The 14198-nt window shown below is 36.3% G+C and overlaps 4 protein-coding genes across 6 annotated transcripts in view; 2 read left to right on the top strand and 2 right to left on the bottom strand.

Annotated features, from left to right (window-relative positions):
- The window catches only part of LOC105200442 (delta-1-pyrroline-5-carboxylate synthase), a 54604-nt gene extending 49513 nt beyond the window's left edge, over positions 1–5091 (top strand). For all 3 annotated transcript variants that reach the window (XM_039451884.1, XM_026135702.2, XM_039451885.1), the window contains exons 3-6: positions 1825–2472; positions 2643–3460; positions 3997–4287; positions 4459–5091. In XM_039451884.1, the coding sequence (XP_039307818.1) occupies positions 1825–2472; positions 2643–3460; positions 3997–4287; positions 4459–4626 (1925 nt within the window). In that variant the 3' untranslated portion in view covers positions 4627–5091. The remainder of the gene's footprint in view (positions 1–1824; positions 2473–2642; positions 3461–3996; positions 4288–4458) is intronic.
- Positions 5092–6839: 1748 nt separating this feature from the next.
- Positions 6840–9515, bottom strand: LOC105202095 (U4/U6 small nuclear ribonucleoprotein Prp4). The gene is made up of 5 exons (XM_011170483.3): positions 9185–9515; positions 8489–9056; positions 7994–8371; positions 7709–7922; positions 6840–7628 (listed from the first exon to the last, which is right to left on the bottom strand). Exons 2-5 carry the CDS (start codon positions 9012–9014, stop codon positions 7175–7177), a joined length of 1572 nt encoding a protein of 523 aa, XP_011168785.1. The 5' UTR covers positions 9015–9056; positions 9185–9515; the 3' UTR covers positions 6840–7174.
- A 1281-nt stretch (positions 9516–10796) lies between these two features.
- On the bottom strand, positions 10797–11278 carry LOC105193510 (histone H2B). The gene has a single exon (XM_011157967.3). It carries the CDS (start codon positions 11201–11203, stop codon positions 10832–10834), a length of 372 nt encoding a protein of 123 aa, XP_011156269.1. The 5' UTR covers positions 11204–11278; the 3' UTR covers positions 10797–10831.
- Positions 11279–12928: 1650 nt separating this feature from the next.
- Positions 12929–13499, top strand: LOC105193509 (histone H4). Its single transcript, XM_011157966.3, has one exon. The coding sequence runs from the start codon at positions 12995–12997 to the stop codon at positions 13304–13306; it is 312 nt and encodes a 103-aa protein (XP_011156268.1). The 5' UTR covers positions 12929–12994; the 3' UTR covers positions 13307–13499.
- Positions 13500–14198: the final 699 nt, after the last annotated feature.

The raw sequence follows: 14198 nt of genomic DNA, 5'->3' as shown, positions 1-14198 counted from the left end.
AAACTATTGATTGCAAGTATTTAAATTCAAAATTTAATTTATAAGTAATGAAAAAACCTCATCTCTTTTTGCAAATGAATTACTGAAACTCTAATGTCGGATGCGATAATTGCCGCGGGAGTGCGCCAATTTCATGTTCTCCTGCACACACGCTCATTTATCAGACACAATATCTAGGGTGCGACGCATTTGATAGACGCCCGCTTTAATATTTTCATGATGAAAGGCGAATTTTGAATATACAAAGATAAATTGCTATTAACATAATTGAGACCGAAATGCGATAATCTTGTAATTATTACGTTATTCCCTTTTGAGAGGAATCGATCGAATAATAATCCTCTAATCAATAATGTTCTCAATAATTTTAAGAGTATACATGTACCGCGAATCGTGTGTATGAAAGAATTATAATAAAGTTTGAAAAACGCAGTTTGTTCATCGGTGTAATTTTCGCTCCAAGTTTACATATGTAGGTAGCGTTATTACATACACACACACACACACACACACACACACACACACATTATTTTAAAACACGTGCAATCGTCAGTAGCTCGCAGGCTTGCCTGAAATAAATGATATTTGCATATATTACGAGATGTAAAATTGTTATTACAAAATGGCTATCTCAAAGAGCATTACATAATGTGTTGATTATATCGTATATCCCTATATAGAATAAATTACATTTATTACATAAAATTTATTATATTGACTTTGAAATAAATTCTAGCATTAAAAAATTAACGTTTATTATTTATTTAGAAAAAAATAAATATTAATGTGAAAAAGTTAATAAACTTTTGCCGTTGGCAAAATAAATACAAATAATTCGTTGCCTCGAATTATTATTCTTTTATAAAAGGATATTTCAGAGGAGCATTTAATATGCATCAACCCTCAAGAAGACAATAAAATTCCTCTATAACTTCCAGTAACGAATTTCCTCTTCTCTGACATATGAATGATAGAAATACTCTTATTGGTATTGCAATCAAGGCTATTCCTCACTAACGATTCATTGATTTAATATCGTACACATGTGTGAAGAGTAGAGACAATACAACGTAAACAATTTACAGGTGGGATATTAATACTTTTACGAGACAGGTAAGCGAATCAACCTTGGGTTATACATTCTAATATCCATCCAGTTATTGAAGAATTAGAGAGCTACTAAAGAAAAATGACACATGTATTGTCTGAAATGTACAATGGAAAAGAGTAAAGTAGTAATTTTTTCAATAAATTATACTGTCAAACTGTTGAAGAGTCGTTAACGAGCTTCCTTCTTGAAATGATAAATAACCATTTAAAGATTCTAGGAAGAAGAAACAAGTCGATCGTCATAAATTCGACTATCTGTAAGAATACTTAAGCGGGAGGTGTTATAATGTTTCGATAGTAGTTTCGAATATCTATTTGAGCAGCTTACCAAGTCGATGAAATGTCCGATCAGTCATATATATGTGGTTGTGTATATAAATATATATATATATATATATATATATATATATATATATATATATTTATATATTGAGCTAACAACTGCTCGATGAAAAATTCCTGTGGGATTCTATTTGTCTCGTGAATTTTGTCGAGCATATCTTCCGTTCGATGCGCACGTTCGAGAGCTATTTTTTTCAACGTCTTGCCAATTATCTAATTGTTTTCTTACTTTTGTTGTAATGTTTCTCAAAAGTTGCTTTCAACTATTTAAAAAATCACTCAGTAGACCCACTATGTAGACTTTTTTCTTGTTGACATTACCTTTCCAAAGAGAAAAGACATTGAATAATTAACCCTATTATATTCATGTAGGAACTATGTTGGAACCTAGAGCAGCCGCCGCGGTGGGTCAGTCTGGCCTTATGTCCCTGTACGATGCGATGTTCGCCCAGTATGGAGTCAAGATCGCCCAGGTGCTGGTGACCAAGCCCGATTTTTATAACGAGGAGACGCGGAAGAATCTCTTCAGCACATTAAGCGAACTGATCAGCTTAAACATCGTGCCAATCATTAACACGAACGATGCGGTGTCTCCGCCACCACACGTCGACGAGGAAGTTGCCGGCGGTGGCGGCAGACGAGGAATATCTCTTAAGGACAACGATTCCCTGGCAGCCATGCTGGCAGCTGAGGTCCAAGCAGACTTGCTGGTCCTAATGAGCGATGTTGACGGAATCTACAATCTTCCACCTTGGCAGGATGGCGCGAAGATGTTGCACACCTTTAGTTCCGATCTGCGGGGTACCATCAAGTTTGGGCAGAAGTCAAAAGTAGGCACAGGCGGCATGGACTCGAAGGTCAACGCTGCTCTCTGGGCGATGGATCGTGGCGTTGCGGTAGTCATTTGTAACGGCACACAAGAGAAGGCTATTAAGAGCATCATGTCGGGCAGAAAGATTGGAACATTCTTCACGCAGGCTACCGGCTCGTCCACCCCTGTCGAGGTGGTCGCTGAAAATGGTAACTTTGAGATTTTGGGTTTATTTTTAAATCTTATATATTAGCATAACGATCGCAGAATGAAATCATGATGATCGTTTAAATAGGAACATTCATTAAACTACAGTTTATTCTACAATTTTTGACATTTGGATTTGACAATGTATTCACGAACATGAATAAAATTTCAGCCCGCGTCGGCAGTAGACTGCTACAGGCGTTACGACCAGAGGAACGAGCCGAGTGCATCAAAATCCTTGCAAACTTACTCGAGTCCAGACAGTCCGAAATTCTTGCGGCAAACTCGCTGGATCTGGAGGCCGCGAGTAAGAAAAATCTGGCAAAGGCTTTGCTATCGCGTCTGTCTCTAACGCCGGCAAAACTCAAATCCTTAAGTTCCGGCCTGCATCAGATCGCGGACGATTCATTGAACAATGTAGGTCGCGTACTTCGTAGGACCAGATTGGCCACAGATTTGGAATTGGAGCAGATAACGGTGCCCATCGGAGTGTTGTTGGTGATTTTCGAATCGAGGCCAGATAGCTTGCCTCAGGTAGCCGCTCTAGCCATGTCCAGCGCCAACGGACTTCTCCTGAAGGGTGGTAAGGAAGCTTCCCACAGCAACAAGTACCTGATGGTGCTCGTGAAGGAAGCGTTGGAAAAATTCGGCGCCTCGAACGCTATTTCGCTTGTGTCTACGAGGGAAGATGTGGGCGATCTTCTCTCGATGGAGAAGCATATAGATCTCATCATCCCTCGCGGCAGTTCGGACTTGGTTCGCACGATTCAGGAGCAATCTAAGCACATACCCGTCTTGGGACATGCCGAAGGTATCTGCCATGTTTACATCGACAAGGATGCGGATGTAGCAAAGGCCATGAGAATTATCAGAGACTCCAAGTGCGATTATCCCGCCGCGTGCAATGCTATGGAGACGTTATTGATACACGAAAGTCTTTTGAATGGCAGCTTCTTTAGCGACGTTTGCAGCATACTGCATAAAGAAGGGGTAAGTTAGCTTTTTCCGCTTGAGAGTATTTGAAAGTATATAACAATAAATGTAAATATATAATTTTTTTGTTTTTTTTTATTGATATTAGTTTTTTTAAGAGTGTTTAAAAAGGGATGTGCGATAGTAACTCCAAAGAAAATCTAAAGGATTAAGAATTAAAGAAAACTTTTATTACTTCTTAGTTTTTTGTTTTGTCGCGCTACAGTATTTCGCGTACTTCGCGTTCGTGAGCAGAACTTTCATCAAGAAGTTTTCATCAGGATTTTGTAAAATGTCGAAAGTTTGTACTCAAGTTACATGGAGACATATATTGGCTCCTTTGAGACGGAATAGAAAATATTGACTCTTTCCACCTTTTTTCTTAAAATATAAACGGAAGAAAATTGTTTATAATACACAGTGTAATTTTATGTTTCAAGATTAATTTCTCATATTTTAATTATTAAAATTTTTTATCTGTAGCAATAATCAAAACTTTATGCTGCTTACTATTAATTTTTATAACAAATGTATAACACAAGAGTACTTTCCAGGTGAAAATCAATTCCGGTCCAAAACTGAGAGAATTATTAACTTTCGGTCCGCCTCCCGCCAAAAGCATGCGAATAGAATATGGTGCACTCGAATGCACCATAGAGGTAGTTTCGGACGTCGACGATGCCATTAGCCACATTTATAAATATGGTAGTAGCCATACCGACGTTATTGTCACTGAGCAAACTAGCACAGCGGCGCATTTCCAGAGGGAGGTAGACAGCGCGTGTGTCTTCCATAACGCCAGCACCAGATTTGCAGATGGCTACAGATTCGGTCTTGGAGCGGAGGTAAGACTCCTTAGAAAAAACTAGTACTATCTTTAAAAAAAACAAAAAGTTTTTTTATTTATAAGATTACTTAGAACAACATACATATTCTTACAAAACAAAAAAATAAGTGTAATTTATAAATTATTAATAGATTTTCCACTAATTTACATAAATAATTCTTTTTCGAAGGTTGGTATTTCCACAACACGTATCCACGCACGTGGTCCGGTAGGAGTCGATGGACTATTAACGACAAAATGGATTTTGAAAGGCGATGGACACGCGGCCGCAGACTTCGCTGAAGGAGGCAGCCGAACCTGGCTGCATCAACCTTTACCTCTCACAGAATCATCGTAAATCAATTGTGTCAAACTTTTGTGATCTTGGGATAATTAGAATCGTTTATAAAATAATACGAATACGGTTCTTTAAAGAAAAAGCATGATATCAGACATTGGGAAATATAGATGGAAACAAGGCATGAAAGACTATAAATTAGATAAAATACTAGTTTATCTCATCATTCTTGATATATATACATATCGAATCAAAATTTAAAATTGTAACTACATAATCAATTCATTGACAAAAAAAATTTTTATAAAATTTTCATATTTATGGAATGGAATATATCGGTCTCATAGCTGTATGATATATAGCTGTGATACTATTTTATAGAAGGACGGTCCGATAAGTACTTAGCCTCACCGCCCGATGGTGCCAGTAGCGCAAGAGAGATTTATTATCGTGTAGTACATTCTCGTAGACGGCTACTGTCAAAATTTCAGCCGAATCGGACTCGTAGTTTTGTTTTGACTGCATGTGGAAAAATGGAAAAAGAGCAATATCGGTCGGTGATTCGATTCTTGTTTTTGGAAGGGAAATCGCGCAGCGAAATTAAAAAGCGCTTGGATGCTGTGTACGGTAACTCTTCTCCTTCGATGGCGACCGTCAAAAATTGGTTTAACGAGTTTCAACGTGGTCGCACGTCGGTTTTTGATGAACCACGCCCAGGTGCCCCGAAAACGGCTACCACGGAGGATAACGTGACAAAAATCCACGATCTCGTATTGGCAGACCGCCGATTGAAAGTGCGCGAGATAGCTGAAACAGTAGGCATCTCAAAAGACCGCGTGGGTCATATCCTGCATGAAATTTTGGGCATGAGAAAGCTGTTGACGCGATGGGTGCCGCGTTTGCTCACTCCGGACAACAAGCGCAACCGTGAGACCACTTCAGAGCAGTGTTTGACGCTGTTTAAGCGCAATCCGAAGGAGTTTCTGCGTCGTTTCGTGACCGTCGACGAAACATGGATCCACTGGTACACACCAGAGACCAAGGAACAGTCGAAACAGTGGACTTCAGCCGACGAACGTGCTCCGAAGAAGGCGAAGACTGTCCTATCGGCCGGAAAGGTGATGGCCACCGTTTTCTGGGATTCACAAGGTGTGATCTACATCGACTACCTGGAGAAGGGCAAAACGGTCACAGGGCTCTACTATGCCGAATTATTGAGCCGATTCGACGCCGAATTGCAGAAAAAACGGCCCCATTTGGCGAAGAAAAAAGTGCTCTTCCACCATGACGACGCACCGGCTCACACTTCCGCCGTCGCCACGGCCAAATTGGTCGAATTGCACTACGAACTGCTGCCCCATCCACCATATTCTCCAGATTTGGCCCCGTGCGACTTTTTTTTGTTTCCAAACTTGAAAAAGTCACTCGCCGGGCAGAAATTTGAGTCGAATGAGGAGGTCATCGCCGCTACGGAGGCCTACTTTGCAGATCTCGAGAAAACGTATTTTTCAGATGGGTTAAAGAAGTTGGAGCATCGCTGGGTCAAGTGTATCGAGCTAAAAGGAGACTATGTTGAGAAATAAATCGCCACTTTTCCAAAATTTTCGTTTTTCTTTTGTAGGCTAAGTACTTATCGGACTGCCCTATAACTCTATTAGATTCATAAAAATGTAATTGTTGATACATTTGATACACCGAGAGATATTAATAAATTAATATAATAAATTATTATAAATTCAAAAAGAATGTTATACTCTATTATTACCATAAATAATCCTAAGAATAATCAATAATTTTGTCGAATGAAAAAACATACTTCGTATATACACAATATAAACATATAAATACAATTGAAAATAAGAAATGATAAATTGCGTTCTAAGAGAAAGTCTCTTCGTCAATAAAATAATGTAAGTAACAAAAGTTCTAAAGGATGTCGTTTTCAAAATTTTGCTGAAAGTTTGTTAATAACATAATAGTAAAGTTTTCCTCTCTTTCAGTACTCGTCTTGAAATGTACTTGACAAATTCTAAACACGAGAGTTCGTATCCTGCAGTTAACATGTTTGCGACTCTTTCGTCGAGGACGATATAAACATCGGCACAACAGTGTGTCTATTGAACGGACAGCTACTTTAGTTATAAATAACGTCAAAAGTTTATACGCGATTATAAAACCTGTTTCATGGAAGACATATTTCTCTGAAACGCATAGGGTGAACATTAATATTCTTGCGTATTTTCGGATGCAATATTCAGAGAATGAAAAATACATTTTCAATATTAAAGAAAACACATTATTTTCAAGGACATTAATTTTAAAGTCATACAAAATTACATGATTGTAAGATGAAATTGATACACAATTTACTAATAATACATTTGACATGCTAATTTACTAAGAATTATGTTTACTAAAAAAAATAATAGCTTATTACTAATTACTAAAATAAAATTACAGATATATATATAATAAACAAATTAGATACTATTACTAGAATGTTTCTTATATTTTAAATATTTATGCAACATTATATAAAAAGTGCTAAAATAAATATTTATAATATTTATAGTATAGGTGTTGAGAAAGAAATGTTCCTTCAAGTGTTTCATTCTGGGGCCCATAATTTAAAAGTTCGATCGTACGAACTAGTTGCTATGAACTTATGATCAGGTGATACGTCAACAGACATGACTTTTCCATCGTGACCTGGTAACACTTTGAGAGGCTGCCACGTCTTGTTGGACCAAATTTTGGCTGTGTTATCATAAGACGCGGTAACCAAGTACTGCCCTTCTGTTCTTTGGTACTTCACATCGGACAGTAAGTTCGTGTGTGCCGGTATCGTGTATATGCAGGTTCGCTTTCGCAAGTCCCATATCTTGCATGTGTTATCCTCGCTCGCTGTCGCTACGTGAAAACCGTTTGGCGAGAAATCGATGCCGAAAATGGACGTCAAATGACCCTCCATGAACATTATGCATCTGCCGGTTCGCAAGTCCCATACTCTGCCGAAAGAGTCGTGACCGCCTGTGGTGCAAACGCTTCCGTCGCATTGAAAGCTAAATAAATATGCAAATACATAAAATAAAACTAGAACAACATATAATGAATTAAAAATAATGCATGCAAAAAAATATACCTAATACAGTGTACTGCTCTAGCGTGACCTTCTTGATGAAGTACTTCCGCTTGTTGCTCCAAATCCCATAATCGCCAAGATGCATCGTAACAACATGTGCCGAGAAATCGTCCAGATGGATGAAACGCTATCTTGGAAACTCTATGAGGTTCATGTCCTTCCACTTCCGCTAATGGTTCTTCACCAGTGCCACCGCCCCACAATTTCACAGTACCTATTATAAAATTTAGATGCAATAAAATAACATTATGTAATTTCATGTGTAATTTATAACAATATACATACCATCTGCCGCACAAGATGCCAGCACACAAATCTGTTCTGCATTATCACCTACCACATCTTCGGTTATGGTAGCTTTTGGGTGAAAAACAATACAGCTAACATTACAATTATGTCCTTGTAAAGTGCGCAACAAAGTACAGTCGGGTACAGACCATAATTTGCACAAGCCTGACCATGAAGCTGTAGCAAGGATTTTTGAATTAGGACTAAACTGGCAAAAGGAAATGGGCCTTCTGTCTCCGATTTGAGAACAATAAATGCTCAGTGCTTGCAACTTCTTTAAAAGTTCTTGCCTTTTCGCTGTACGTGTTGCAGAAGGTAACAGTAGATCTTGCCTTGCCTTATCCAGCCGAGCCTTTGCTCTGGGTAATGAATATGCTATAAACATTGTAAATTGAATAATACAGTACAAAAATAATAAAGATTTGAGCAATTACATTTTTATTATATTTTAATACAGCATAAATCGCGATTATGCATGTAATTATGACTCACATGCTATCCATGATCGTGCAATTTGCAAAGAATCTGGCCCCTCGTGATACCAAGTTGACTCTGTATCTTTTTCGAGTGTGTGAGTTGGTTTCTCCTCCTCTTCATGTTTCTTTTTAATAGCATCCTCTCCCACACTGGCTAATAATTCTCTTAATCTTGTTCTTCTGTCCGCTGGACCTTCCCCAAATAGACATATTGGCTCGTCTAATTGTCTCAGGTGTTTCTTTACTTCGGAATCATCTGTAGAAACATTAATTTGTCTAGCCTTTTTCCTACGTTCAAATTCCTCCAATAACGCCTGCCGATCTTTGGACATTTCATCTTCAAGCTCCATATACTCATTCGAGATGTGTACATTTCCCCCTGAGGCAGAAGCATTGACGGCATCGTTCGCACTTGTGACATCCTTTTCCTCGTCTGTACTTTCGACAGCAGCTGCAAGTCGTGCACGTTCGGCCTCCTCGAGAGAGCCATAATGAACAGTTTTCTGTTTCTTTACATAAACCAAATCCTCGTCGTCGGACATTTTAGGTTAGGAATATTCCGACGATGCCACAGTTTTATTTGGCTACAAATATATCACATAGATCATTATTAAAGCAAAGCTATTTCAAATTTACGAACAATAGAATGTTGAGAAAGTAAAAGGATAGTGAACTAATAAATAAAGGTATAAAAACTTTTTCTAAACCTAACCTGTGCCGTTTACTTTATTGGAGGTTAGTGGTTAGCGCATCGTGCTGCATCTTCGTGATGGACAACGATGCACGAGTCTACATCTACATTCAAACTCTCAACTTCACATTTTTTCTGATGCACTGAGAATAAAACAGTAAGCATACTGCGAGAAGACGAGATCGGAAGCACTATACAATTCCTCCACACGTAGGACATTAAAAAAAATGTATTTTATTGCTATCATATGAAAGTACGTTTTATATGATACAAAATTTTACGAACGAATCCGTATAATTGTCTCAATATATTTACAACTTTACAAAAATTCCAAGTTTTTTAAACATTAACACTGATTATACGTCGTCTATGTACTCAACACATTATACATACTTATGTGTGTCTATCCGTATTGTAGCTATAACTCAGACGACGATCAATTTACGATCAAAATAAACAAACATTCGTTTATAAATTAGCTAGGTGCTAAGCTACTAGATACAAATAATTTTATAATTTGCTTTACAAGAATTGTATTACAAATATATTATTTTTGGATCATTTATGTATTATTTTTACGTTTAAATTATTTTATTAACATCTATAGAACTTTTAAAAAGAATAACATTAGCTAGTTCTTGTAGTTTCAATAATGTAAGTATATAAAAAGCGTCTATCTTCGTAAATTAATTCGTTTATTTTCTGTTTAAAATATTTTATCAAATTTTAACTCACAAAGCATTATAAAAATACATGTATACGTGTATTTTTCTAATGTATACATGAATAACATTAAATATTTTTCCACACCATAAAGGTACTGAATTCTCTCTCTCTCTCTCTCTCGGTTTAGTTCTTCTCTTTAATGTGAAAAAAAACAAAAATATAGAAAACAAGCTCCTTTTCAAATAAAATTTGCCAACTTGTAGCCGCAATAACCATCCTTTCTACACCATTAGTGACTCTCCTCTAATGAAGGAAATGATGTTGTAGAGTAATGTAGAGGGATGTTGCGATTACAAATTGGCAACTTTATTTCGAATAGCATCATCGTCAGGGCAAAGAGAAAAGTAAATATTTCTCGTTTTAATGAAAATTATTTTCTAATTGAATTATGTAGTCAAATTATAACTTATTAAATAAAAAAATTATAATTTTATAAAATTATTAATAATTATTAATCTAACAAATATTACCATTAGACATCGGTGATGTAATCTTTTACTAGATGATTTTTATATTTAACTTTCTATAGTAAAATAATAAATGTATTTTAGCAACGTTTATCTAACAACTTAAATAATTATTAATTGGATTAAAATTATTCAAATTCGGTTTATGTTACTGAAAGTAACTTTGAAGACTCAAAACTTTTACGTTTTTTTTTTGTAATTCTTTAAATTTAAATCTTGATTTTCAATGTCTTTTAATCAATATTTATATTTTAACATTTATAAATAAGTTATGTTATAATTCAAATAATGAACGGAAAACTGGAAAATAAGGATGTAGGAAAAATATTGAGAATGAGAATTGAGTTAACCTCAAACAGAAAAAAATTTTAGAGTGGACGCTTTTGTAGGTAAACTGCAGGTATTTCAAACAAGAGAATATCCAATGTTACGAGATAATGAGTGGCCCTGAAAAGGGCCGTTTCGTTATAGCAATTCACTTTGAGCTTGTGTATTTGGTGACGGCCTTAGTTCCTTCACTAACGGCGTGCTTGGCTAACTCGCCGGGAAGAAGAAGCCTCACAGCAGTCTGAATTTCCCGAGACGTAATTGTGGAGCGCTTGTTGTAATGAGCCAATCGCGATGCTTCAGCAGCGATGCGCTCGAAGACATCGTTAACAAAGCTATTCATGATGCTCATAGCTTTGCTAGAGATTCCAGTGTCGGGATGGACCTGCTTCAACACCTTATAGATGTAGATCGCATAGCTCTCCTTCCTCTTCCTCTTTTTTTTCTTGTCGGTTTTACTGATGTTCTTCTGAGCCTTTCCGGCCTTTTTCACCGCTTTGCCGCTAGCCTTTGGTGGCATGGTTAGTTTTCTCGCAGATTTTCGTACGTCGAATGCACAGGAGCAAGTTCGAAGAGCGAATAATATTAGTTACTCCACACCAGCGTTTATATAGCAGAAACTGTCAGTAGACGACGCACCAATCACGCGCAAGGAACTCCCAACGGCAGCTTGGACGCAACGCTATTGGTCGGCGCGCGCGTCGCCCAATACTAACGTTGCTCTCACTCGCTCTCGCTACTACGATATAAGCTTTTCTTTTTTAACTTTCTTGATGCAGCAGTTACTGTGTACGTTCAACTCCATTCTTTTAATTTCATTTATTAGTATACCATGATTAAAATATGGATCTAGCTTTTATTATTAGACAATAGCTGCACATTTTGCCCGGTAGGATTTATAACAAAAAGTAATAGCATCGTTACTTCCTGCGTTACGAACGCTAATTTAAATGGCAATATAACTTTGTAGAACAGTATCGATATTAAATCACGCAATATTGCTGTATGAAGATCATATGTTATATTTACGTACGATACTATTCTGAAGTTAAATAAAATTTAAATACATTCTCGCACACCTTATCACACTTGGACAATAGATTGCACATTTTGCTTAGGTAGAATTTTTTGAGAAAAAAGTAGTAGCATCAATTTTCTTTGCATACTAATTTAAATAATAATTTAATCCTATGAAATCGATGTTGAATGAAATAATATTGTTTCATGGAAGTCGTATGTTAAAAGTTTACATACCGTTCTAGAATTAAATGTCAAATTTAAATACATTCTTGCGCAGTTGATCGCATGATAGCTGACACTGAATTATCTTAAAAATACAACTGTTGAAAAAACTTGTGTATAATACAATCAGAGACAGAGCTTCTATTTTATTGGTTTAAACATGATTAGATATAAGCAAATGTTCCTTCTCTCATACTCTGTGCTTTTTCTCGCATACTGTTCACAATATATATTAGAGGATTCAAGCATGCATAAATATATATATATATATTTTTTTTTTGTTCTTTGTATTGTACATTGAGTGATTTAGCAATTTCCGGTAGCAGATATTACTACTAGTTTTTCACATCAATCCTAAACATAAACATATCTATTTCTGTTAACGTAGATTGATTTTAATCTCAATTTAACTTGATCTTTTTCTAGTTGTTAGAATCAGGAAAAAGATGAAGAGTAAGTCGAATCGAGATTTAAAGTTTATTTACATTGGCAGAATTGGACATTATAGACATACATGTGAAAAAGACGGGTCCATTTCCACAACCAGCATAATTTTACCTCTTTAATTCTAAAGACATAAAAATTGAAAAAGGTTGAAAAGCTAATATTTATCATAGTTAATCTACATTGATGATAATAATGTGCTCTCAAGACATCTTGTAATGTCTTTTAAATTAATGGTCTTAGGATTAATGTGAAAACATGAAAACAGTCATACTTTTTGTCGATCGGTTGAATGTATACAATGACATCAGAATAGGCTGCGGCTCATCTGTAAATTAAATGCAAGAGATACGAATACTACGTACTAAAAAATACATATACATGCATGACGCCGAACGAATCGGCTGTTGGCTCGACATGTGTGTGCACGCTCGCCATCTGCGACGAACCGCGGCTCAATTCTAACACCGTGTGGCGAGAAACCCGGCGTGCGTTCTGATTGGCTGAAGTTGATGTGGAGGGGAAGAGCCGGCTCGGCATAGTATAAAAGTGCCAGTACCGGCGAGTTGGTCATCATTCGATCTGCTCTCTTGTGTCAGTCGGTTTATAATCGTAGAGGTTCAAGATGACTGGTCGCGGTAAGGGAGGAAAGGGATTGGGAAAAGGAGGAGCGAAGCGTCACAGGAAAGTTCTTCGCGATAACATCCAGGGTATTACCAAACCGGCTATCCGTCGTTTGGCTCGACGTGGTGGTGTCAAGCGTATCTCCGGCTTGATCTACGAAGAGACTCGTGGCGTACTGAAGGTCTTCCTTGAGAACGTTATTCGCGATGCTGTCACCTACACCGAACACGCGAAAAGGAAGACTGTAACTGCCATGGACGTCGTATACGCCCTGAAACGCCAAGGTAGAACTCTGTACGGCTTCGGCGGTTAAGCGAAGAGCGGTGGACTATCAAATTAAAATCGGCCCTTTTCAGGGCCACAAATGTTTCCAACGTTTGAACAATTCTATTCGTTTTACAATACTACCTATAATATATTTATATAACCTATTCAAAATAAAATTGTTGATACTTGTAATCACAAAAAAGATTGAAGTTGGCATTAAATAAATATTGTTAAAAGTATGTTTGAGTATATGTACAACTTCATTTAATATAATAAAATTAAGTATATGTACTGAACAATTACTAATAATTACCAATGATTTTAACGTATAAGAAAAATCTTAAATCACATTTCATGCACATGAAAAAGATACTATTGCAATTAAATGATTTTTTTCATGATAATTTTTTGAAACAATTTTACTTTTCAATTATATTAAAAAAGAATGTTACCGAATTGTAAAAAATATTTTTATTTCATTTTCTGTATACTCGAATTCAGAAATATACACTTATAATATAAATAACAGAATGCTGTTATAAATATATTATTCATATACAACTCAATAAAAACACTAAACATGAAAAATACTACAAATTGGACAGTTATTAAAAGACGACGAATGTGTGAGTTTTTGAGGTTAGAGAGGTTAGGAGCGATCACGAATCTATAGATAAAGCGATTTCTATAAAGTGCAGTACGTGAATCTGTATCTTGTAAAGAAAAAATATAAAAATACAATTAAAATAAAATGTTTAATGCATAATAAAAGTTCTAAAACTTTTCTCGAAGGAATATAATTGACAGCCGTGTAATGCCAGATTCATGTTAATTTTAGTCAATCGAGAATAAAGAAAGACTCAGATTTCTCAAAGGTAAAAATTATACATAATGAATACAATAATCAAGTTTTTGTTTAGTTTTGACTTTTAATTTGT

The sequence above is a fragment of the Solenopsis invicta genome, chromosome 7 (genome assembly GCF_016802725.1).
Source record: "Solenopsis invicta isolate M01_SB chromosome 7, UNIL_Sinv_3.0, whole genome shotgun sequence".
NCBI lineage: Eukaryota > Metazoa > Arthropoda > Insecta > Hymenoptera > Formicidae > Solenopsis > Solenopsis invicta.
Note: the sequence above shows the minus strand (reverse complement) of the source record. Positions and strands in the feature narration are given on the sequence as shown.